Source organism: Mesoplodon mirus, assembly GCF_964341445.2.
Source record: "Mesoplodon mirus genome assembly, chromosome: 5".
Lineage (NCBI taxonomy): Eukaryota > Metazoa > Chordata > Mammalia > Artiodactyla > Ziphiidae > Mesoplodon > Mesoplodon mirus.
The window spans coordinates 178,280,286-178,303,874 of NC_138980.1; the positions used below are offsets into that span (position 1 = coordinate 178,280,286).

General features: G+C 45.4%; 1 protein-coding gene across 1 annotated transcript in view; it reads right to left on the reverse strand.

Annotated features, from left to right (window-relative positions):
• The window catches only part of ADCY2 (adenylate cyclase 2), a 436,230-nt gene that overhangs the window by 3,431 nt on the left and 409,210 nt on the right, over positions 1 to 23,589 (reverse strand). The window contains exons 21-24 of the mRNA XM_082623793.1: positions 19,797 to 19,943; positions 17,949 to 18,056; positions 5,137 to 5,251; positions 1,812 to 1,936 (exon numbers count right to left, since the gene is read on the reverse strand). Coding sequence (XP_082479919.1) covers positions 1,812 to 1,936; positions 5,137 to 5,251; positions 17,949 to 18,056; positions 19,797 to 19,943 — 495 coding nt within the window. The remainder of the gene's footprint in view (positions 1 to 1,811; positions 1,937 to 5,136; positions 5,252 to 17,948; positions 18,057 to 19,796; positions 19,944 to 23,589) is intronic.

Consider the following 23,589-nt stretch of genomic DNA (forward strand, 5'->3'; position numbering starts at 1 on the left):
AGAGAAGAAAACCTACCCAGATGCGGACCCTCCAGCCTCTGAGCTGAGTGAACACGCAGGCCTGCGGAAGACATCCCTCACTCTGGATGGGTTGAAACCTGTCTTGTTCCCTCCCCGGGCTCAGAGAAAGCGTACAGAGACGGTGCAGGTGGCTGCACGGCACTAAGTCACACGGACTTTTATGAGGCCCAGTTTCCTCTTAGAGACACACGTGATCATTGTCAACATTGACCTGTAGGGGATTTACGGTCTCCGGAAGGGCACGTTTCCCTGACTGGCCTCTCTCAGATTGCTTTGGATACTTATCCTAAGTGCTTGAAAACTGCTTGGAGAGTCGTGAAGCATGCGGAACTACCGTCCATCTTCCGAACGTTCCTGGTGTGTGGTGGAGGCCTAGGTTGGCCCACGGGTGGGCGAATGTGTTCCCGATAGGAGCCTGCCTTTCTCCCCACCAAGCAGAAGACCTGGGCTGCCCAGGATCGCTGGAGCATCCCTGGGCACGGGGAGCGGCCAGCCATGTACAGACAGAAAGCCGTAGTCAGAGGAGCCCCATTTTTGCTGAGAGCTTGGTCTGGGGCGGATCCTGTGAGAACAGCCAGCTCTCTTTTTCCTTGGCAGTGGCCAATTTGGCCGGGAAGGCCTGGGATACTTCCTCTGCTTCTCCACACTCCTCTTTTCTTCTCTCTCTCTTCTCTTTGTTGGATGGTTGCTAACTTTTCAGCAGCTGCTGACTCATATTCTGACTGCAAGGCGAACACGTAGAAGTCACGTGTGTCACCTTCCATCTAAAGGTCAAGCTCTGCCTGATAAAGGCCACAGAGACAGGATCCTGTCGGAGGAATGTGGTAGAGTCACACTGAAAGCAAGCGAGCTACGCAGGGGTTTCACAAAAAGCCCCTTCTAGGTGATGCTGGAGCTGACAGCTTCCTGCAGAGGTTAAAAATGGACTCCAGTGTCCATCGTACTTTTGTGAAGCAGGGTTATTTGAGGATTTCCGCGAAGCTGAGGCGCAGAACAGGGGCTCAGGGAATTCTCTGAAGAGGACAAAAAACTGATAAAGCCTGTTAGTTGTGTCCAGGTATTTTCATACACACTTGCCATTTGGCAGGAATTTATCTTCCAGAAGACAACAAAGCTGGGGTGAAATGTGGAACCATTGCTTTCTGAGGGCGAGGAAAACAGAAAGTTCCACATAGACACACAGGCACGCGCGCACACACACATACACACACACATATCCTTCTCGTTCAGAGAGTGAGTCTCTCGTTCTAGGTGCTGGTGCTGCGACCCAAGCAGGTGTGCGCAGTCACCACTGCTTTTAACTTGTCAGATCTTGGAATTCTCCCTCTTGCTTGGATTCCAGAGCCTTCCAGTCATTTCCAGATATCCGAATCCCACGCTAGTCTGATCTAGTACTGTCATTTCACCACACTCCATTTCATCTCTTCCTCTCCACAGCTGGCCCCTTCACTCATCCTCCAAGTTCAGCCCCCGGGGAGAGGAAGGCAGTTGGTCTGGGTTATACCAAGGAGAAGGGCACCCCTGCCACCCCTCCCATCAGGTGGCCGCACTGCCCTGTTGGTCGCTGTGATCACCTATTTTCCCAAATGCAATAACCTTCATATTATTTCACAATTTTTATGGTTCACAGTTAATGCAGAAACGAATTAGTATTTCCCCAATAAAAAGTTTAACTAAATTACAAAGTTTACTTTCTTCCCTCTGTTTTAATATATTATCCTTATTATATACTTATTCATGGCTCCCAAGAGGACAGACATGGTGGATAACGACAGAGCAGACTAAATTACCTGGATTTTGTCCAGGACGCCGGTGCTGTCCATCCTACTGGCCACATTTACGGTGTTGCCCCAGATATCGTACTGTGGCTTCTGAGCTCCAATCACACCAGCTATTACAGGGCCATGGTTAATACCTGTGACACACCAGAACCAGCTGAGCACAATTCAAATCATGAACTTGGGAGTGTAAGCAACTGTCTCAAACAGGAAAGTTTTACAAGACCATTCCTGAACCATCATTACGCAGCAAACATTCGCCCAACTCATGGAACTCTAAAACAAACAACCATAATTCGTCTAACTTCATCATCTCAAAAGCAGTAAAATGTTTGTCTTTCTTCCTCTTCTTGATTCGCGCTCATATGTCTATTTATCATTATTCCATAATAGCGTAAAATTGGCATACTTTATAAAACTCAACATTATAACTGTTTCTCTATGATGCCACGTAATCTTAGGCAAGAGATGATTATCTTGTTTTCCGATAGTTTTGTGGTTATTTACTTCTGAAATGCACCTATTTTAATTTTAACCGGCCACAGCGAGTCTGTGAACTCTATTTATTGGCCGTCCTGATGCTGGGTTCCATCTAATGTTTTGCTTAAACCACCACCAGCCCCTTGACATGTGTGCTGCATTTTCTACCTGCTGTGTACTATTCTGTGAGCTTGACATGTACGAGCTTCTAATTCTCACAGACCCCTGCCTGGGGTCTTCCCCCACCCCCAGTGTAGCAAGTAGGATGATTCCTTGTCCCAAGAACTCAGTTCAAACACAGGGACCCACAGTTGTTATGGGCGTCACAGGGAGGTTGGCCACAGAAAGAGAAACAGAGGTATTGACACTGGGTGATTTTTCCTCCCCTATATTTTCTCCTGGATCTAAGACCCCCTCCTCCCCAGGCTTACTGCAGTAATCAAATCCTATGGATTAATGAGGGTGTTTCTGAGAGATTTCATTTCCCACTACTGAACTGCTTTGTGTACAGGCCCAGTTATAGATCAGAGGCAAAGCCTCCCCTTTGCAATGGAAAGGGGGACAGGCAACACAGCACAAACATTGTTCCACAAAATCCCTGAAGGTATGCAAGAGTGAGAAAGAAGTTCTCCTTTGCTTTTGTGGAGTATTCAGTAAAACTCAAATCTCTGTTTCAGACATCCTGAATAATTTATTCCTGCTGCTGGCCGGTGATCTCAGACGCCACTGCCCTCAGCTGTCCTTCTGGCTGCTCTGAGCCCTGCTTGGTCAGTGGCTCTGGGCCAGGGCAGAGAGCCTGGGCCGATATTGCTGGCAGTGGAGCGATCTCTGCCGAAGCGCAGGAGCGTGCTTGATTTGTGCTTCCCACTCACTGACTGACTCTACAGCTTGACACGCGGAAAAGGACATTAGGAGCAAGTTTAGCTCTTACTGTGTATCATGATTTTGTAGGGGCTAATGTTACCCTTCTGAGTTCCTACCGTGAACTGCCACTGGATGGCACTATGTCCAAAGATGGGGCTGGGAAGCTGCCCTTGGGAGACACGGAGGGTTTGGGGAAAGGCAAGCTCGGAGACCAGGGACACACGGAGCAGGGCTTCCGCAGACATCTAAAAGAGCTGGTGTGTGGGGTGAGTGTATAGGTACGAATAGTTATTCAATAATCAGTGTAAAGTAAGCACTCAATAAGTACCTGCTGAAGGAAGTCCATTGATTTGTTCACATTAATTTGGAAAATATTGTTATGGTCCAGACCAAGAACCCTGGGCTTTTGATGTGGCAGATATGACTAGCAAAGAATTGTCCTATTCCCCCTCGCAGTGAAGGGCAATATTGTTTTGGTCCATACATATTTGACAACAGATGGAGTGGGAGGTTGGGGTCAGCAGCTTTTCTATGTAGAATGGATACACCACAAGGTCCTACTGTATAGCACAGAGCACTATATTCAATATCCTATGATAAACCTTAATGGAAAAGAATATTAAAAAAAGAATGTATATATGCGTATAACTGCATCACTTTGCTGTACAGCAGAAATTAACACAACATTGTAAATCAACTGTACTTCAATTAAAAAAAAAAAGACTATTTGACAGGGGTCATTCTGCCATGCAATTGATTTCTTTTTTTAAGGAGCATACTATGAAAGCTTGAGGAGCCCATTTTCCAAGCTGTTAAAGCAATAAAAAGCTCCAGGTGAAAGGGCCGCCTCCACGTTTCATGGGGGCAGCTTCCTGCCCACCTGGCCCTTCTCATCTTTGTATGGGCGGAGCCAGATAAAGGTCCCCTGGGTACACAGATGAGAAGGTCTAAATAAAAATGTGTTCAGATGCTCACAATAGGACATATATGCAGTGAAGAGAATCCCATTTGCTCAAGAAATGTGTAATATTTCTGGGTTTTACAATTCAGAACATATGAACACCAAAGGAAGAAAATAATCCCAAATATTGGGATTTTTTTTTAAGTTGAAATCTGTATGCAAGAGAGGTGAAAAGCCACTCAGATGGAATTTGTTAAAACGACTACTCTTATATGGACTTGCTTTCGAAGCAGCAAAATATGTTGCCAAGAACAGCATAAAATGGTCAAAGAAGCTCTTACAAATCACAAATGGCTGCAAGTGACCATGCAAACGTCGCAAGGCAGTGTGTGCAGACATGAGGGTTTAAAACACACTTCCTTTGGATAGACATTTGTAAAAGGCAAGGGAGCATGAAACATGCTCAAGAATCAACTTAAAGCAAGGGAAGAACTTACATGAATTTTTTTTTTGGAAGAAAGTTGGCTTTTTCTCTGGGATTGGAACGTTCAATCTGAAAAGCTCCAGCTCTGTTAGAATTTAGGACATAGTTGGGGTTCTTATAGGTTGTGACCCCAGGAGTATGGGACTATTCCAACAATTCCAAGATGCATTTTTAGAACACAGTCTTACATCTTTGAAGTCTGGATGCATCTTATAGCCCAAAGTGGGTCCTACTATCATAAAATGATGGAGGGTTTGACAGTCAGGCTTGCATCAGCTCCTGGCATGGCTGAAGGCTGAGCCTACCAGGACCTGCAGAAATGACCGTGGCTGGAGGGACTGAAACCCAGCTCAGGGTCCACTTCTGAAACCAAGTGTTTGCAGCCTGGGTGCAACCAAAGCAGGTGTTTTATTTTTATTTTATTTTTCTAATTTGCACAAAAGTGCCTCAGGAGCTCATAGCTGCCTTGGGCCCTTCCACCTGCCGTCCAGTCCTGCTGCTCTAATGACGCATTTGTCATCGTACTGCTCCAACATTGCAAGGATGGCGACCTTTCTGTTCCTGATGCAGGCCTTCTCCACAGCCCACCCCCGATCTGCACGACGTACCTACTCGTAACTTGAAGTCGTTGAAGGAGTGCTTGTTGATGGCGTCCAGTTTCCCCACCAGGGCGAATGCAAACTCCACCATGGTGCCGATGTGCATGTACTGCCTCTCGGGCTCCTGAAAGAAAAGGGGCACAGCAGGCGGGGCTGAGGACCCAGCAGGCGGGGAAAGGCTCCTTCCGTCACAGGATGCACACTCTTCCCTCTGGCCTCCTTGGGGGAGGGGGCGTTGTGGCTGAATTGTGTACCCCCAAATTCATATATTGAATGAATATATGTGACTGTATTGGAAGACAGGGTCTTTAAAGAGGGAATTAAGATTAAATTAGGTCATTAGTATGACCAATCTGGTATGACTGGTGTCCTTATAGCAAGAGGAGATTAGGACCCAGACACACCCAGAGAGACCACGTGAAGACACAGTGAGAAGGTGGCATTCTACAGGCCCAGGAGACAAGCCTCAGAAGAAGCCTTCCCTGTCGGCACCTTGATCTCAGACTTCCGGCCTCCAGAACTGTGAGCACATAAATGTCTGTTGTTTTAGCTGCCCAGTCTGTGTTACTTTGTTATGGCAGCCTGAGCAGACTTACACAGGGGCTAACCATCTTCTGCCTTTACTGGTCCCCGGGTGGTTTATCATCCCTTGAGGAATAGAGTTATCACCCATATATGGAGCTGAAGGAAAAGTCCAAGATTTCCAATGAAGGTAAGTGGAAATCTCTACTTCTTTTTACTATTAATTTGTATTTATGATTCCTGTTACTAATTCACATTTACCATTAATTTGTAACACCTATTCTGTTTGTATTTACTTTTGAAGTTCATCCTTTGGAAAATTCTATTTTTGGTTATATTTTAAAACTAGATTCTTTATTAGTATTTGTATGGGACCTATAAAAATGTATTCATTTACACGTCCTGAAGGTCCCCCAGTTTTGGGGGGCATAGTTTTATTTTATTATTTATTTATTGGCTTGCTTGCTTATTTATTTATTTTTTTAAATTAATTTTTATTGGAGTGGTTAGGTGCACGGGATAGTTTGGAACACAGCTTCGGAAGGCTGAACTGAAATGCAGCCCCAGAGCTGCCGTCAGGCTCTTGGTATGGACGTCCTCTCCATCTTTCTTTGGTCTCCCTGCCTGGTCTGTGAGCTCCACAAGGGCGGAGACTATGTCCTGTTAACCTGTAGACACACACAACAGCAAAGTGCCTGGTGCAGAAGAAGCACTTAGTAAATGTCTATTGAGAGACTACACTTCGGTTGACCGTCGGGTAGCCGGGCGGGGCATGAAGTCTGCGAGGAGCAGAGGGAGAGTCCTCAGCTGTGGTGGAAGGTCAGAGCCGAGGGATGCGCCCGCGGGGAGCACACGCCCAGAGGGATCACTCACGTGTCCAGTACAGTGGGCGAGGGCTCCGAGGGAAGAAACGGAAACAAAATATCAAAGGGGTGACCTGGGGGAGGCCCTCAGCTGGGACGGGGCGGGGGTCAGTAAAGGACCCTGGAAACAATTGAGAGGACAGAACACGGGGCCATCGCGGGTCTCGCGCTGGGATTTCTGGGACGGGTGTTCAGCCCCCTGGACCCCACAGGAGTTCAATCAGAGGTGGAGAAAGCTCTCGGGGGCGTTTGAAGAGCAGGCACCCGGTGACCGGTGGGGGGTGTACTCCACGGAGGGTGAAGATGAAAACCAACTCTGAGGGTTTCGGTGGGGATGACTGAGAAGCAAAATGGACAGAACCCGCCCATTCAAGACGCCAGGAAGACGGAGAAACCACGGTAACAGCTCAGGGAAACAGGACCACGGCAAGAGGGCGGTCCAGTGACCCCCACGGCCTTCTAATAATGCCAGTGAAAGGGGATAGCACTAAAGCAAGTCTCCCAACCTGGGCACTGCTGACATTTGGGTGGGATCATTCTTTGTTGGGGGGTGTCCTGCACACAGCAGGGGCGTTGAGCAGCATCTCTGCCTCTGCGCACTAGATGCCAAGAGCATCTCTCCTTCCAGTGACAACCAAAAAGGTCTCAAGACATTGCTAAATGTCCCCTGGGGAACAAAACTGCTCCCGATTGAGATCACTGCACTAAACTTTATACACACACACACACACACACACACACATATATACATACACATATATATACATATATATACATATATATGTGTATATATATATATATATATATATATATATATATATATATGAAGGGGGAAGAGGAATTAAAGTTCTGGCTCAGAGAGAAAGATTTCTTCCTTCCTTTCCTCGAGTGAATTGTATCATTCTAGAAAAAGATGGATGAAATACTACCGTTGCCATAAATCCGCAACTTAAAAGTGTGGGAGCAAAACCAAACAATTTAAAATATTAGAACCACGAAGCAGACTGTCAGCTAACTTTGGTGGAAATGCAGAGTCATTTCTTAAGAACAGTTACATTTTTCCATCAGAGCTTGCTAATATCTCTTGTCTCATGACTTAGGGGGAAGACATGATTTGGAGGTAGAGGCAGTCAGCTGGAAAACATCTTGCTCCTTGACGGGAGGCATGAGCTGTTAAATCAACAGGCAGGATCCTGTGCCGTAAAAATTACAACTGTCCTGGCAAGGAGAACAGACCGGCCGTGGGAGAAATGGTTTGCTTTTCACGGAACCAAGGTGCAGCAAACGAGCTTCTCTCCCTGATAGATGACTGCCCAATCTGTTTCCAGGCAGCAGGCTTCAGCTGCGGGTTTGATGTGACCTCAGTGATAAATGAAGAGACTGAGCTCTGGGAGTGGGGTTTAAATCCAACGTCAAGGACTCATTTGGGCTTAGTAAAACCTAGAGAAAATTATGCTCAGTGTCTAGAAGAGCTCAGTTCACTTCAAGAAGTCCTTATAACTGAACTTTTGATAAATGTTTGATGACAGCCTGAAACAGCTCTTTCTTCCATGATCCAAATAATTTCTCCCATCTCCAAATATTTAACTGACTTCTAGCTACACAGCGAGACCACTCATTCAGTTTCCTGGAACAGGCTTGGCAAGCTGTTTGTTTTGCAAGTTTCACCTGCAGGGAATGTGGCATAAAGTAAATGCATGTTTATTGAGGTTATTTTATAACCCAAGTGACTGGTATTGACCGAGGTGAAATTAATACAAGCCTCTGCTCCTGGCTTCTCTCTTTCCTCCTCGCCTTCCTCCATCCATCAAACGTCCTCTGCGTTCCTGCTGTGTTGGTGCTCATCTGATTCTGAAGATTCAGAACTGCTGTCTAAGAAGCACTTATTTCTGCTGCCTGGGGCTCCTGGGAGAACGGATCAGTCCTCACAGTTCTCTGAAGGAGAGTCACCCCAACCAGGTGAGCTGCGTGTCCCAGCATGGAGGTCGGCCCTCACCTGGGAGCTCAGGGCATCTGAGTTTCAGGCACCTTTTGGAGAGCAGGACTGGAACTCACAGCTTCCCAGTGTTTATCAAACCTCAGAGGCATGAAATAATATTTATGGAAAATGGCCTGATTCCTGGGTCATCTGTGGATTTCCTCTGTATCCAGTGAACTTGGATTAAACTGGATGCAATGTTCGCCACCTGATCTCACTCTACCAAAGAATGTATTTGATTAAAATATGCATCAAGAGATGTTCTAGCTAACAACCTCCCCCCTCAATGTGTTAAAACGTTTTCCATAAGGAAGTTACCGAGCACACTGTTCACTACAGACCCATCCTAATGGTTATGAGGGCGTGTTTGTTAGAGCTTGGGTCGGGGACCCAGTGGAGCATCCAGCTGCAGCCTGATGTGGCTTGGTTTCAAATATATTAATGAATGAGTGATTTGATCTCACCTAATGAACACTAAAGCACTGCACTTGTGTTGGCTGCTGGAAATTTCGGAACAATTAATAGCAATAGTGTATGTATGCATGTACTTAATCCTCACAACGATTCCCATGAAAGAATGCCTGTCTTTATCCCCATGATGCAGATGGGAAAGGGAAACCCAGAGAGGTTAATAACTTGTGTAAGTGGAATAACCAGGCTTTGCAGGTGGGCAATCTGACTCCAGGGTCCTCAATCTTCATTTACCCTAAATGTAAATGGATTAAATACTCCAATCAAAAGACACAGAGTAGCTGAGAGGTTACCAAAAAATCCATTTATATGCTGCCTACAAGAGACTCACTTCATGGAAAACGGTATTCCATGCAAATGGAAACAAAAAGAAAGTTGAGGTATCAATAGTTGACATCAGACAAATAAACTTCACCATCTTGCCTCCTTTCCTGTGTGCATCTTGAATGTGGTCAGAACTTTTGCTATTTGATTTTCATTTTATTGCATCATCCTCATTTTTGTTTCTATGTTATCTTTCACATTCCTTGCATGTTAGTTTATTAAGTTAAAAATATTTTTGAACTGCGCTCATTTTTGTAAGCTTCTTAAGGGAGAGATTTAAATAAAATAGGCACATACATGTAGACAAGTAGGTAAGCATTTTTCCTTGATAGTCTTGCTGCTAAAATGGTGACAGCTGTGTTGGATGATGTGTCTAAGAGATATTCAGCTGATGGAAAACTATATCCAAGCATTGCTCATTAACGGCTCTGGAACTGGCCACCACCCATGTGGATGACTGGAATTCTACTTGGGTGCCTTATTGAAAACTCAAACTTGTAAGTCTGAAACTATTATTTCTATTTAATCTCCCATTAACAGCCCTTATTCTTTACTCTTCTACTTTTGCTAATGGTGTCATCAATTTCAGATCCCTAAACTGGAAACCTGAGATTCAGACAGCCCCCTCCATCCTGCTTCCTCAGCTCCCAAGTCCATCTCCCATGGACATGCTTCTCCCATTCACCTCTTTCTTTATTTTCTTTGTTTCTTTATTTTCATTGTTTATACAGTGACCACTACTTGTCTGAAAGTAGGAAGTTCACTAAATAATTGCCAGGACTTTTGAGTCAGACAAAGTTGGGTCCAGCTCCAGGTTCCACAATCATCAGCTGCATGGCCTTGGCTGAGTCACTTAACTTCTCTGGGGCTCAATTTCCTCATCTGTGAATTGAAACAGTAACTACCAGTCTCATAGGGTTTTGGTTAAGATGAAATGAATTCATATGGGCAACACATTCAGCCTGCATCCCTGAGGCTCAGGATTTATTTAGTTTCCTTCATGATAGGTTAGAGAAGCACATCATTCTGCTTGACATGAAAAGCTTCTAGGAGGAAAATGTCAGCAAGAATTGCTTTATGCCCTAGTTTAGTACTTCCCCCCCTTTGCACACACTGAGCAACCTACATTGATGTATGGCTTCGACAACAACCTAAGTGTTTGAAATGTTAAGTATCTTTGAGATTCTCAGTGTGTATAGCGAAGAGTGATGGCTCTTCCTTCAGTGTTTTTTTCCTATTAGTTGCATTAAAGTAGGAGGGCATTTCTCTCTCCACTTACCCTACATCACGATAGCTTTGGTGTTTGTGCAAAAATACACAGCACTGAGATATTGCTTTTCATTTCAGCAGAGACCAAAACTATTTTCTACTTTTGCCAGTAAAGGAAACTATGGTTATGAGTTTCAACATATGCTTTAGTTACTAAGAAACTGGCAGCAGAAGATCTGAGAATGATTCCTTACTTCTTCCCTGATCAACTTGATGGAGTGTCCTAAAGTTTCACCAAAATTCATATGAGGAAGCCTAGTCCCCAGTGTGGTGGTATTAGGAGGTGGAGCTTTGGGGAAGTAATTAGGTCACATGGGTGGAGCCCTCACGAATGGGATTTGTGCCCTTATAAGAAGAGACAGGAGAGAGCTGCTTCCTCTCTCTCTGCTCTCCATCTGCACCGAATGAGGACACAGAGAGAAGATGGCCGTCTGCAAATCAGAAAGAGGGCCCTCACCAGACGCCAAATCTGCAGACTTGATCTCAGACTCCCCAGCTTCCAGAACTGTGAGAAACAAATGTTGCTTGTGACCCAATCTATGGTAATTTCTTATAGCAGCCCAGCTGAGACACCTCTAATATCCCCAGGCTTACCTAGCATTGGAGTTGCTGTTTGCACACATGACTTTTTCCAGACTATAAACTCTGGAGGGCAATTACAGAGGGGTAGTCATTAACAAGTAATTGGCACTTGCCCCAATGGGTAAAGAAAATCTATGCTGGTTGACCTACTAGCTAAGTAAAATTCTAAACAGTCAAACCAGGCAGCTCCTAACTCAGGCAGAGACAGAACCGTTAGCCTGACTCAGTGAATGTGGATGGGCAATGTTTATTGCTCATTGTTTTGTCAGTCAGCTCGGTTTTGCTAATAAACTGAGTAAGTGTAGGAATCTCATAGATGCGTCACTTGGAGCCTGGGATCTTATTTGGGGGATGGAGGGAGAAGAATGATGGAGAAATCCAAGTGCTAGCCACAGCAGTATGTCTATGGGGCCAACTCAGCAAGAAACAGAGTGAGACGTAGTGCTTACAAACTAGTAACTACCCTCAGCCCACGACCTGCTGTCAAATTTGTTCTGATAGAATAAATAAATAAAATTAAAAAACTCATTTAAAATAAATAATTTAAAATTTTTAAATAAAACTAATTAAAAAGAGAGCAATAATACAAAGCTTAAAAAATTTTTAACAAGCACCAGCACTCTCATACCTTGATAGGTATACAAGCTCCCTGTTACCTCTTGCTTCTCTGCCTCTCCCCTCCCCCCGTTTTTCTGGCACCACAAGTCACTTCTTCCAAAGTGTCACTGGTAACGGGCATCACTGTATTTGAAATTGTGACTAAAAGCTAAAGGTATGGCTCATCACAGCAATAGTGTAATCAAAGTATGGGTTTACATGAAAGTTTTCATCTCTGTACTTTAGTTTTGACATATTTAAGTTCTCAGTAAAATTTGTATTAAAAAGATCAAAACCAATTTACATAATAAGACCAGAGATGACCCTAGTCATTGATTCCGGCATGAAGGATGGACTTCCTTAATGACAGGGCAGGCAAAGTCCCTTCAGAGGTCGAGTAGGGGAGGCTCCAGAGTGCAGCAGAGGGAATGAGGCAATAGGGAGGGGTGAGGAGTGTGGCAAACTGGGGAGAACGTGCCAAGATGGGGCAGCTACTTCTCAGCTGGTGATTGTTGTCATCAGAAATGAAGATCAGGAGATCTACCAATTTTCAGGAGAAACTGGAGATTATTATTTTTTACTGAGATGTCCTTTTACAAGAAGTCTACATAATTCAAGAAAAACATACCTGTAACCACAAGTGTGCTATCGTGGCTTGAGGTCTAAAGGCCATGGCTGGGAAGGAGCAGGGGGCTGCTATGGTTCTGGGAATTGTTGAAGTCCTGACGTTAAAATGAAGCACCTCTCCCCATTTCTATCAACTCTGAATTCCATCGCGGAACATGTACTTTTCAGGTGCATGCTCCGGGGATTACGAGAGCGGGGTCAGAATGCAAGCCTGTTCTCCATGTAATGTTTCATTTTTTGACAAATGCCTGCTTCTTTCAACAACAACAATCAGTTGTTACACATAATACAACCAACCATCTAGTCATGTTGTCTTTAAACTTAAAGTCAGAATGTGTTGTTTCACTTAAGATAACACAAATGAAGCAAAACAAAGGCAGATAGAAAGCCCTGCTCTGACTAGGTGCTGATAGACCCCTGTGCATTCGTTTTCCCAGTGGGTAAGTAGCCTGTGCCAGCATGTAGGAAATGTGGAGGTAATTACAAATAAAAGCTGACTTTCAAAAGGCTTCTATCCAGACACCTCTGCCTCTTTTTGGATTTAAGAAAAACACATGAATCTTTGAGAAACCCAATATATTTTGCCAAACTAAATATCTGGCTGTGTTGAGTATGTTTGTTGCCAAACTAAATATTTGGCTAAATAATAAATATAAATTTTTTTGTTTGTAAACAATAAATGGAAAGTTTTTTGGTTTTAACTAGAGAGATAAGTAGGTAGGCTACAAAAGGCAAAAGGGACGTTCATTTTTTCATAAAGACTATATCCATATTATTATTTCTCAAGCATGCTATACCCCCAATCAAACATAATGAACTTTCCTTTCAGATTTTCACTGAATTTCAAAATATTTCTAGGATGATCTTACCAAGATTCTAATTAAATGGTCTAAATAAAAATAGCTCGTATTGAGTAAAAACTCCCTGCATGGATCTGATGCCATATTTCATTTATGTCCCCAAACCCTTTTACCTATTCTGCGGGAGGAAGCAATGGTATCCATACGTGAAACAGTGTACAAACCATAACTGTATTATTACCACTATTAGCATTTTTATTACCCACTCTGCCCATGGAGCATTTTGCATATTAATGTCCTCCCCACAGCCTCAGGAAATGAGTGGGATCCCCACTATATATAAAAGGACACTAATGTGCAGAAAGCTTAGCTACCATGGTAAGGAATGAGCGGTCTCACGTGAAAGCCATGCTCTTTCCACTCTACCATGAAGGTAAATACTCATGTATTAACAGTGGTGGCTGTCAGGAGTCAGGATGCAGCTCAAGGGTAGCTGAGAAGGCAGATTTTGTGGCTGCCAGTGATGAGGGCAGGAGGGATGGGGCACCCGTGGAAGGAGTGCTTGGGTGAATAGTGTGCGTACAAACGTGTGGGTGCAGAAGGCAACATGGTGGGGGGCGGGGGAAGAAGAGGAGGGGGTGAAGCAGCACGAGAGCTGCGGGTGGAGGGAGGTGAGCCCTGCACCCAGAGTGCCTGGGTCTGCAGCCCTGCTCTATAGCCCTGTTCTATGGCTCCTTGTTCTATGACCTTGGGCAAGTTACTGCACTGCTGTGCCTCAGTTTCTCCATCTGTAAAATGGGCTCGGGTTGGGGTGCCTCCTAGGCTTGTTAAAAGTAAAGACTCAGGAGGCATTTATTAAGTTTTCGAAAATGGTAGCAGAAAAAAAAGAACGTTTGCACGCGGAGGAGCAGGATTGTAAAATGGCGGGAAGGAAGCGAGAGGCTGGGCTGGGAAGCAGGGTGGCCGCGCGCTGCTCTATCATTCATTGAACAGACATGGGCAATCGCTCTGTTCAGCGCCCCCTGCTGGGACTTTGGGGAACACCACATAAGACATGGCGCCTGCTATAATTTGGATGCTGGATAAGAAACACACGTCTAAACAAAAGCAGGAAATGATATGCAGCACGTGGGAGGAAAGGAAATAGGATCTAGACACAGGGGGTCAGGTGAGGCCAAAGAGCCTCAGGTCAGCGTGCAGGAGAGGCTCCTATGAAAGTGGGAGCCTTGGCACGGCTGATGGGTGAGATCTGAACACAGGGTGTCTTCCTGTGCATCAAAATTACCTGTGGAAATGGAGATTTCCAGCCCCTCCCTCGGGTGTCTGGAGACCATGTGTAGCACCCACCACAGGACCTCTGATGCAGCTGGTGGGTGCACCCCTCCTGGAGGGTGTATGAGTAGCACTTGGTGCTTGTCTGCACAGACGCACAGTGCACGTCTGAGGGCTGATGAGGGAGCTGTAGGGAGAGGTAGGGGATGGGTCAGAGCAGGGGCGTGGAGGCAGATGGTGGAGGCCCTGTTCTGAGAGTAGGGAGGGCAAGAGGAAGGTGAAGGCACTGTGAGCAAGCTGGGTGACTGTGGAAAGCTGGAAACGTGAGCTCAAGCTTGGCCTAATGGTCAGGAAGGTGGACGATGGTTTTGTCAGCAGTCGGATACACAGGCTGGTGGAGCAAGTCTTAGCTGAGATCCCTGATGGAGGGGAGGGGTTGGGAAAGAACATGGAAATGTCCACAGAGGAAGACCTCAGGCAGGATTCACTAAAGAGAAAAAGCCAGAAGCGGAGGGAGACGAGGACTTCTGGGCGAAGGTGACGGCTGTGGCTGTATCAGAGGCCACAGACAGGACACAGAGAACGACCGCTGGGGGAATGCAAATCCGACTTGGAGTTTGGAATTTGGAAGTACTTCCTGATCTCTAGGAGTGGAATTTCTGACATCCGCATTGGTGAGGGTTAGCACAGAAGGAAAAGGTGTAAAATAAAGGCAGTGGATAAGGACAAGCCATCCAAAAACTGTGCCTATGGGAAGGGGGAGGAGAGGCCTGGAGACATTTGGTGAAGATCCAGGAGACCAGGGTCTGGTGGTGACAGAGTCGGGACCAGGGAGCCCCGCTGTAGGGATGATGGAGGGATGATGGAGGGTGATTGTGGGATGGAGGAAGGATCATGGAGGGGTGATGGGGGGATGATGGAGGGATGATGGAAGGATGAAGGAAGAATGATAGAGGAGTGATGGAGGGATGATGGAAGGATGAAGGAGGGAGGATGGAGGGATGAAGGAAGGATGATGGAGGAATGATAGAGGAGTGATGGAGGGCTGATGGAGGGATGAGAAGGGATATTGGAGGAATGATGGAGGAGTGATGGAGGGGTGATGGAGGGATGAAGGAGGGATGAAGAAGGGATGATGGAGGGATGATGGAAGGATGAAGGAGGGATGATGGAGGGATGATGTAGGAATGATGGAGGAGTGATGTTGGGTGACGGAGGGATGAAGGAGGGATGATGGATGAATGATGGAAGAGTATTGGAGCAGTGATGGAGGGATGATGGTAGGATGATGGAGGAGTCATGGAGGGATGATGGAGGGATGAAGGAGGGATGGTCGAGGTATGATGGAGGAATGATGATGGAGGGGTAATGGAGGATGGGCCCAGCACAGACGCTGAATGCTGAGTGGGTCTTCATGTGCCTCTGAGCATCCCTGCCAAGGGTTCCGTAAGTGGCTGTTGCTAGCTAAGTTCTGGACCAGGTGTGATTTTGTCAAGTGCCCTAAAAGGGTCACAAGAGGAAGTCAGCTGAGAGGTCTCAGAATTGGGGCTGGGATTAGGGTGATAAGAGTGAGGCACTCACCTCAGCTGCAAAACTTAAGGGGGCACTGAAAAACTCAGCAATCATGAGAAATAATATCCTAGTGTGATGTTTAGAAAATCAAAATTAATGCAGAAAAATCCAGAAAAAATAAAACATTGAAATTTAAAGAAAAATAGGGGCTGTGGACTGCACAGATCCCCCTCAAATTCATATGTTGAAGCCATACCCACGAGATCTCTCTCTCTCTGCTTTGTGAGGACATAGCAAAAGGGCAGCCAGCAACAAGCCAGGAAGACAGCCCTCACATGAACCGCGTCCTGCAGGACCTTGATCTGGGACTTCCAGCCTCCAGAGCTGTGAGAAAATGATTCTCTCTTGTTGAAGCTGCCCAGCCTTCATTATGGCAGCTGAGATCACTAATCAGACAGTTTCTGACAGTGCTGTGCTGGGCATCTTAGAGCCCGAGGCAACAGGAAAAATGTCTGTCCCTGTGTACATAATTTTATGTTATTTTCAATGGTTATTTTTTTTCAGAACATTAAAAATGCTGCAAAGGATTACGTTTTCTTCCATTAAAGCCAGGACAGTAAAAATCTAATTAGTTCTGTCTTGCATAAAAATAAGATATTTAGATTTAAAACAATGTTGTACATTTTAATAGCTTTATTGTCCAATTTTCCAATAGTTTTTCAACACTTGAATGTTCTGGCAATAAAAACCCAACCCCGAAAGATACACAACACCATGTAAACAGGGGTGCCCATTTTTCCTTTTGTGTCAGGTGTCAAGATTGCTTGGAATGGTACTGCTCAAAACTTACCATTCTTCTAAGTTTTCTTTTATTGCTTGTTTGTTTTACTTTTCCTTATTACTAAAGTAATTCATACCCATGAAAAAAATAATAATCTGGAAGCAACATCTGAGTAGAAGGGACATACATTACCCCACTCACTCAGAAAAATGCTTGGATTAATCTTGAGTCCGACGTTTCATGTTCTCGTCTCTTCCCACGAATGTTAAGAGAGAAGAGGACCCTCTCCTGATGCTCCGGGTGGGGGGGCCCTGTCTGAGCAAGCTGCTGCCCCTCTGTCCCTCTCTTGGTTGCCTGTGGGAGGTGGTGGGGTTGGGGGGAAGCTAGACACACGGGGGTCGGGGAATGGCTGAGCTCTTCCTCTCCTTGGGGGAATCCAACCACCTCCAGCAAGCTGTGCTCTGGTACGTTTCATCCCTCTGTGCTGCACCCACCACCTCTGCCCTGCGGCAAACAAGCCAGTGCCTGTCAGGGAGCCCACTATCCCGAGGGGAAAGGGGTCTTGTTATTGACGCACAAGTTAACAAACCATATCTAGGGACTTCCCTGGTGGTCCAGTGGTTAAGACTCTGTGCTCCCAATTCAGGGGGCACGGGTTCGATCCCTGGTCAGGGAACTAAGATCCCACGTGCCACATGGCATGGCCCAAAGAGAAACAAAAACAAAACATATCTACACACACACACACACACACACACACACACACAGAGAAACAAAACACAACCTAACAGAAAAACCCCCTCAAAAACCCTAGTTGATTGAAGATACTCAATTTTGACCAAATCACCTTTTCAACCAAATTTCTGGGTGCTCAGCATGTTTTTGACCACGTTGTTTTAAATCAAAAGACCAGGAGCCCTCCCATAATGAGTCACCTTTAAATAAACAGCTCTCATCAACTTTCTTGTATATTTATCTGGTATCAAGTAGCCACCAGACTGATTGTGTTTTCTTCTACCTTGTCTGCCAGAGAAAGAAGTTCTGTGAACAGACCCTCAGAAGCCTCCAGAATTCTCATCTTTTCTCATGAGACCTTAATCACTGAGGTCTGGGTTGTGCCTGAAATTCAGTGTATGGGTCACTGCATGACTGTTTTGGTCATAGGATGACCTGTGGGCAGAGCCAAGGCTCACATGTGCTGGGTGCGGCTGGCACGTGTGTACCTGGGCGTGCTCCTGGCTGGGCACGGCGCTCAGACCCGTCGCCGCCATGTATGTGCTGCCGATGGTCTTGATCTTTTCAACTCCACTGAACTTGGGCTTGGACAGCAGCTGGGGAGCAATGACAACCACACAGTTACTCAGGCGGGTGCTGACCCAAGGCCAAGCATTTTCTGGAGACATTCTCAAATCCTAGTTCAGTCACAGGAACATGATACTGCTCATTCACCCTTCGACCTTGGGCATCGTGGGGAAAGAACACTTCATGCATCTCACAAAGGGCGTGTCCTTGGAAAGATATGCAGTATAATGATTTACTTCCAGTTAACATGAATAACCTTTCAGAATTTACTAGTGAATGAAACAGGATAAATTATGATGCGAGCGATAATGGCCTCAAATAAATTTCCCCACTCTGTGTTAGAAAGGCCTAAACACAAAATCATGATTCAGAGAGTGAGGTCTTCCCTGCATGGTGAGGGTGATTTATGACCAATTGTAGTGCTGAGGATTGACTTTTGCCCTCTGAAAACCTGGAGTGGAGGGAATAAAGATCTAGAATGGCCCCTCTCATCAGCCCTGACCCTAATATCTTTTGTCCCAGTTTCTGGCACCAGTAATCAGTTTCCTACTGGAGTCCTCCTCATCTACTACATTAGACCTTGGGGTGGGATGGAAGAAAGGTAAAAATAAGATAAGAAGCTGTAGGAAAGAGAAAGACTGGATGGAGAGAGCAAATGAAGGAAACTCTGGAAGGTTCTGTATCTGCTCAGCAGGACAAAGGTACGAACAGAAGACTGGGAACATCTTCTAGACCCTTCCTTGGTACTCCTGCTTTCAGAGGAGATTCGCTCAAGATCACATGTCAGAGAATCTAAGATAAGTGAGCAAATCCCATGATCACATCTCCATGAGCAATCCAACCTGAAAGAATGGTCACTAGTGCTAGAAAGCATTTATTTTACCGAGGGGCAGCTGGAGGAAATGTGCCAACATTTTTCACTATGAACCCTGCATAACAGAGGAAATCTCTACTTGTCATTACTTCACCATGAGTCTTGAGTCAACCTCATGGTGACAGTGGTGATAGCAGAGAAATGCACAGGTCCCACAAGACATTTAGAAGGTTGGCCTGAAACCAACATATTATATATTTTCATCACTGTATTTCAAAATTCCATCAGTCATGATGAACCTATGTTCACTGATGTCAATTTTCCTATATTTGCAAAATACTGTTAAAAATGGTGTAACAACAATATCTTTCAAACCAGAGGTCTGTTTGTTCTTACTAGAAAACAAAGTGCATTGTTTCCTTTGTAGGCAGAAAATTGAAAATTGAAAAATGACACCTATTCCAATATCTAAGATGTATAATTTGTCCCTTCTAAAATATATTCTACCACATTCATATTGCTTTTTCAATAATAAAGCATGCCATCCATGTACACTACAAATTGATATCTGACATAGACCTTGGAGTTTGCACAGACACACATGCAAATAATCTATTATCTTTTTTATGTATAAAGAGATGGGCAAGTATTTTCCTTGGAGTTCAAGCCTTTCAAGAAAATTCATGGGCATGCTGAAGAGATATTTTATTGAACAGATTTTGCTAGTTTTTTATAGAAATCATATTAGCTTTAAAAATAATATGTGTTTGCCTCACCAAAATTAGTCAGTGACCTAAATAGAGCAAAAAAGCTTAATGCTAACCACCAGAAATTTTGTCAAAGGACAAGTTTTAAGATATGCCATGATGTTGGACTAACTTCAAATGTGCCAGTCCAGAGGAACACCAAAGTATGGGACTGGGGCCACCCCTGCCCATCAAGGGTAAGTACATACGTCATCAAAGTCGGCAATGATCTCGTTCAGGAGCCGAAGGCATTCCAAGCCCTCCTTGTTCACATCCGATTCTGTATAGAATTCTTTGAAATCCGGAATGGAGGCAAACATGACACAGACACAGTCATAGGACTGGTGGTATAAATCCTGCCCAGGAGAAAAGGAAGAGCTGAGCACTAGGAAACCTTTTAAGCAAACATACTCCTAATGGAAGTGTTTCTTTACGTTAAGACTGGTAAAGAAATCGCCCAGTGTCCACTCTACCTGCTCCACCCTGGTCCCAGGCCCATTTTAGGCACTGGCCATTGATCACAGGTGAAGGCTTCTCGTGAGCTGGATGCAGGCTCAGAATCGTCAACACCGCACCCCCACTGTCACTACCAGTTAGTATGAGGTGCCCTTCCAGTTACCCCTCTCTGCCGTCTCTATCTTAGACAATTACAAGAGACCATAGACTTCTCACTTAGGAAAAAACAACAACAACATTCTTTTAACAACTAAAGGGAAACAAAACGATTTCCCAAGCTACTATATTGTCCTAAAGTGACTCATTACAGCTACATTCTTTGGGTTGGAGGCTTCATGAATTTTCCTCTTCAGCATCCCCTGAAAGGAGCTGATGAAACTCAGCATGTTACTTCTTCATTACACCAGAGAGAACTAGTGAAATTCCTCAGACTACTTATTCTATTGTATTAGACACCAGAAACATTTGTTCGGGATTTCCTTTTGTTTTTAAATAGACTAAAGTCTAAACTAAAAGTCTAAACTATAGCTCATTGTTTCACCCATAGACATGAGGAAAACGACAGTGTCTTGTAAATACAATTTCAAGGTGTTTCCACACATAATTTTCCCCAGCATATAGTGAAACCTTCAAGTTCAGTGGAGATTTCTTACAGGAAGCGTTATTATGTGGGCATGGGGGCTGGTCCTGGGTGGAAGGATCTGCTCTCTCACTGGTGCTGTTGCATAAGGGCCCTTGGAGGGCTTGTCCCGGGCAGAACAGCCAGGCACCAGTGTGGGCACACTGCATCATGGGAAGCACTCCCTCCACCAGAAAATGTGAGGAGAGTTCTGTTACACAAGATGGCGACCTCTGAGTGGAGGAAAGAAAGCTAGCGGCTGGCGTTTCCTGTGTGCTTGGCAGAGGGAGAGAATCTACCCTGCATGGATATTACCAGTGTGCTCTGCTGTCTGGGGCACTCAGATGAATCCCTTAGCAGGGAGTGAGCACTTCAACAGCACCATAACTCCAAGGTTTGGTGGCCTCTCAGAAAAACCATTCTTCCTCCTCTAACATCTCATGACACACACATCAGGGCAATGGCAACCCACGGCAGGTCACAACCACTTCTTGGGAAAGATAGACTTGTGTCATCTTCCTGGTCTCAGGGCCAACCACCTGGTAATGCCTTCTGCTACTGCCTTACAATCTCTATAAAATACATTTACAATAGAATCAAGGTTTTTCTTTTCTATTCTGCTCTCAATATGGTTGACTTGGCTCTTCGTGCAGACCTGTACTTCCTCTCTCTGAAAAGTTGTTTTTGTGAACACTCATATGCTCGGAAGATGACCCGTGGCATGTGTGATTGCCAAGCTTAGGTTCCAGTAATGCTGACCAAGCCAGGGTGTCAGGGTAACAGGGGAGAGAAAAGCCCCTAGAAGCCTCTTCTATTTAAAAAGGGCAGTTTCATAAAAGTAGTATAAACTCCACTGACTTCTCTACTCTTCAGGAAAACGGGTACATCTAGCAAGGCAAGGATATATTTTTTGTACCCTGCATTTCCCCATTATCTGCTGACATCAGCCAGAATGACCATCTGGGAAATGATGATGATGACAAGAATAAACACAATAATCACCAGCACTGACTGAGTGCCCACTGCATGCCAGGATGCCCACCCCTCTGAACTCTCCACCAGCATTAACTTGTCCCTGACTACAATCCTAGGAAGCTGGTATTTTTATTCTCAATCTACAGATGAGGAAACTGAGGCACAGAACAGTTACATTACTTTCCCAAGGTCACAGTTACCAAGTCTGATGCATAGGTCACCCTTATAAATGCTGCACTTTATACTTTACCCTGCGTTTCCTGGAGGACCACAGAGTGTGCTGCCTGGACTTGGGGCAGCATGGGGTCTTGATTCACTTGTAGGTCACGTCACTTTGCCTTTCTCCCTTCCCCTAGGGTCTTTAAGGGTATCTGGTGATGGGAGATAAGGAAATGCAAGACTGAACTGACTGACAGTTTGGATATGAGGGCTGATTTTAACCACACTGGTTTGGAGTCTAATAAAACATCTTCAGGTTGACACTCTCAAAATTGCCCTTTGAACTCTTGCCCCAGAACATCTAGGTTGTTGGAGCTGGAAGAAGTCTGATGGATCATTTAATTCCATGGTCTTCAAATAGGAATGCCTGGGAGAGTCACCAATGGGGCTTTCAAGAAGGCAACACCTAGGCCGCCCAATGGCCCACTGAACCTTGCCCCTGGGGTGGGCTCCAAGCATGTGCATCTTTTTGTAAAACTCCATGGGTTTTCCTGCTGTGCAGCCTTGATTAAGAATCACAGGACAAATGAGGAATTGTTAAGTCAGGGGTGTTTGGTGACACACCAAGGCTCCCACTGACTTAGGGCCCAGGACTAATCTCTAGAGTCCTGGTCTGGCACTCCACAGGCCTTGAGTGCTACTGGGGCCTTGGACTGCAAACTGCTCACCCACCCTCTTTGACAAATGGGTCACTTGGAGCTTTGAGGAAACACCAAGTGTGAGTGGGGACTTCTGAGCCCCTAGTTCCTGGCTCAGGGATTCCACAGGGCTACGCTTGAGAATCAGGGAAACTTGACAAATGGGAAGCTTTACAAATTCACTAGAGCTAATGAAATGTGCAGGGCTTAGAGCCATACCCTAAACTCATGAGAGGTTCCCTCAGGTTTTTGGGTTGCGCTTGGGGCCAGAGAGAACCACAAGGTGATTGGCTGATGACCCGAGCCTATCTTATACTTCCAGAGGATCTGGGGTGAGGGTAGGGCAGGTAGGAAGCCTTGGAGGAGATTTTGAGATTCAGGGTCTAGCACGGGTGACCCTTGTCCAGAACATAGCTGCCAACAAGAATCTCGCTGAGCTTTAAAAGTGGAAGCTTAGATGCCATTTCAACATTCACTCACATGTAGCCATTCTGCAAAACAAGCTCAAGTTATGGCAAAATCATCACAAAGCAGCTGCATTTCTTTGTGCACCTTCCTTTTCAGTTTACTGAGCGGGACTTCAGTTCTTTCCCAACTCTGGATGAAAACTTGGGACGACCCCATGACTCTTTTAGTCATTCTCAGGTAACAGGAGTCCTCTCATCAATAATTTAAGTGTCCAATCTAACGAGAAGTCAGAACTCAGACCCCAGTGGAATGTGTGGCTTTTCTTCTTCCCCAGTGTGGGCCTGCTGGGCGGTGGAGGAGTGTCTGCAGGGTGAGAAGGGGGCACGGTTGGCTTCTACTCTCTCTCCTCCTCATGTTTCTGGTCTGACCCTCCCCAGCTGCCTAGCCAGGTTTTCCAAAGCACCCAGGGGTGGAGAACAGGGGAAGAAAGAAGGGTCTGTTGGAGGAGGGACACGTTCCATTAACTACATCACGCTCCCAAGGAACTTAAACCTGGTGGACATGTTCATGGGTTATTTGAAGACTCTCCCTCACTTCCCCCCAACACAGGACTTCCGGCCAAGGTTCTCTTGATGTGGACCACACACTGCCCTCCTACTTGTGACTACTCTCTCTGCCCCGGGCTTT